We start from the raw sequence: 3,115 nt of genomic DNA on the forward strand, positions 1-3,115 counted from the left end.
AAACATGTCAATTTATTATGGGATTAAAGATTTTGTTTATTGTTTTTCACATTTTCTTTCCAAAAAAAATAAAAATACTTCAATAATTTGTATTTTTTATGATAATCATTATAAATTCATCTTACCCTTTTTTTTGAAACTATAAATCCATCTTACTTTTAATATTTTATTCATGATTAAACTCTAAACTAAGTTGACATGTTAATTTTTAACAACCTCAGTTTACAGTTACACCCTCAATAATTGATTAAAAAATAGATATCCAAATTAAGTTCAGGTTGAGAACATAAAGAAATACCTTACCAAATCATGGGACTGTTTAATTAAAAATTTGGCACATTGTCGCAAGTCGCAACCTTTTGATCCTATAAAAAATCAGTCGACAATACGTCATGTTTCACTTTAAAAATAATATTACTTCACTTTAAAAGTAATATTTTAATGAGAAGTAATGTTACTCGAGGCACTGAGCCTAATGCAAGTGAATAAACCAAAGCAGGGCGGGCTACGAAGAAATTGAGGGGTCCTTTGGTTCGTGGGTTTCTGGAATGAGGTATGGGGTTGTTCATTCCAAACCCATACCTGGTGTTTGGTTGAGAAAAACAAAATCTGAAACCCATACCTTAAACCCCCAAGGTATGGGTTTTTGATACCCAAGTGGGGAGGTGGGTATGAGATGGTGGTATGAGCTATATTCATTTTTTATTTTTTTTTCCCTCTATCTAAGTAATGAAATATTAATATTTGATACAAAATTAAATCAATGATGCAGAAATATATGGCAATAATAATTTTATTAATATTTTTAATTAATATATATTAATAACTTATTTTTTATAAAAATTAAATATATTGATTCCAGCACTCAACCAAACACATGATATCATATATGATACCTCAAACCCATACCAGCTTAACCCGATTCCTCATTCCAACCCGATACCACTCCTCGAACCAAACGACCCCTGAAAGGACTCATCAGCATTGTCCTGAAAGATGATGAGAACTGAGAAGAGCCTTTGTGTAAAGATTCTGAACATTGCATGGTGCTTTGTGTATATATAAAATATTTTTTATATTTTATTTTTTAGGATATCCTGTCTTTTCTTCCTGGACCAAGATTATGACTGTGTAATCAAACCGAAGTGCTACATTGATAATGTTTCTAAATACATAATCGATCAAGATTAATGCGGTCACATTGATCATGTTTCCAATTATATAAGTTTTATCTAAATGTTACTTTACTAGAGATCAACTTTGAAATTAATCATCACATATCTGAAGTCAATTAAGTATGGAATTGTCTGCGTTTTAATTATTGTGGAGATCTTGTACTATAAATAAATATACATATTTGTTCGCACTGGCAAACTGGTAAACTTGCAATCAACAAAGACTCTAAATTCTGACGTATTTATAAAATTGAGAAATTAAGGAAAATAATCAGGGATATGATTTTGATTATGATTTAGCACCTGTTATCGAAATTTTGGCAGTTATATGTCAACAGCTTGAACTCCATGCAGGTAGGGGCAATTAAAGTAAGGTTTCGAAGAAGTCAAGTATTACCAGCAGATTAAAAGGAATTATCGCATGTAACTATCCTTAAACACACATGATAATCAAGTAATAATGTACATTACATAATTAAATTGTGTTTCCAATTAAGAAGATCGAGCATTCAAATCTCTCTTTATAAATACAAAACAAGATCGTTCGATTCATAATCACGTTCACATAATTGCAATCTCTATTGTCCTCTGCTTTGAATTAAGCATTAAACTTGAAGACTTGAATTATTCGAATGTCGTATTTTGAACCTGAAAAGATTATGAATAATGATCTGTTTAATCAGCCTAAACAGATTCCAGATTCCTCTCTTGCACCGAGTGAATCATCGAACCGAGACAAACTGGACCTGTCGACGACGACATCATCGTCCTCTAGAAGTTTTTCATGCAGGTACTGTTCTAGAAAGTTCTCGACTTCTCAGGCTTTAGGTGGGCATCAAAACGCTCATAAACAAGTGCGGAACGATGAAAAAAGAGGCCATCATAGTGGTTATCATGACATTAAGAACTACAATGTACTTCCATCTTTGGAGCACTTAAACTACTATCATCCTTACTCAACTTACCAGCCTCATCATAGCCCTTTATATGGCCATAACGTCCCCTCCTGGCCCGGGGTCACGCCCTATGAATATAAACCACGAATGAATGATTCACAGCATTCAACATCCTTGTTCGATAGAGAGAGTGGACTGAGAGATTTTCTGGGAGGAGGTTCTTCGTTGCAGCCAAAACATAATGTGGATTCTGGGAAAAGGAAGTTCACCAGAGTTGGGCGTGGTCAAGAGGAAGATGCTTCGGAACTTGATTTAAATCTTAAGCTATAAGTTTTATTTAGAACTATATAATTCTTCTCTTTTTTTTCTTTTCACTTCTGTTGCTGTTCGTTAATATTTTTTTGTCAAGTATGATGTCTTTGTTTAGTTAAAGTTTGTGCAAACTTTAAATTGCATAAATTAAATAAATAAAAATTTGACTCCGTCGGATTTATTGGAGTTTAAACTTCTTAATGTCTCTCATTGACATTGATTAATACATGAAACAAATCAGATGTCGCGGTATGACAATAAATGGACCCCTCCCTTGTTCACGTATAATGTCAAGTGTTATATTAAACGAAAAATCAAATTCGTATAAATTGTAACAGGATTCAGGGAGGCAACCTCATGGAAGACCAGTTTGAGGTTCAAGTGTTGAATACGCTAATTCAAGAAAACGAAAGTAAGTTTCCTCATGGATTGCTCATTCAACTTCCCCATTTTGTAGGCATGCTGTTAGGAAACTAACTTTGAAGAATGCTGCCCTCGTGAACGCCTGCACGATATATGTGCTCACTCTCTTGCACACAACATTTATTTTACAACCAGTCCCTGAAAATGATATATCAGGATAAAATTTGTGCTGAATTCTTGTGTAAAGAATGAAGGTTGTTATCGAGATACTGACAGGAAAACTGTTTTACATTCAAGTTGAAGAAGACGCCACGGTAGCTGATTTAAAACGAGAAATCGGAGCTCAAGAAAACCTTCCTTATGATCGTC

The 3,115-nt window shown here is 33.6% G+C and overlaps 1 protein-coding gene across 1 annotated transcript; it reads left to right on the forward strand.

Moving 5' to 3' along the window:
• The first annotated feature begins 1,807 nt into the window (after positions 1 to 1,807).
• On the forward strand, positions 1,808 to 2,401 carry LOC108221884 (zinc finger protein 2). The gene has a single exon (XM_017395737.1). It carries the CDS (start codon positions 1,808 to 1,810, stop codon positions 2,399 to 2,401), a length of 594 nt encoding a protein of 197 aa, XP_017251226.1.
• The last annotated feature ends 714 nt before the right edge of the window (positions 2,402 to 3,115 follow it).

Source organism: Daucus carota, chromosome 5 (genome assembly GCF_001625215.2).
Source record: "Daucus carota subsp. sativus chromosome 5, DH1 v3.0, whole genome shotgun sequence".
Lineage (NCBI taxonomy): Eukaryota > Viridiplantae > Streptophyta > Magnoliopsida > Apiales > Apiaceae > Daucus > Daucus carota.

Bases quoted from the DNA above. Each gene is read 5' to 3' on its own strand.
- LOC108221884 (XM_017395737.1), top strand. From the start codon at position 1,808: ATGTCGTATTTTGAACCTGAAAAGATTATGAATAATGATCTGTTTAAT.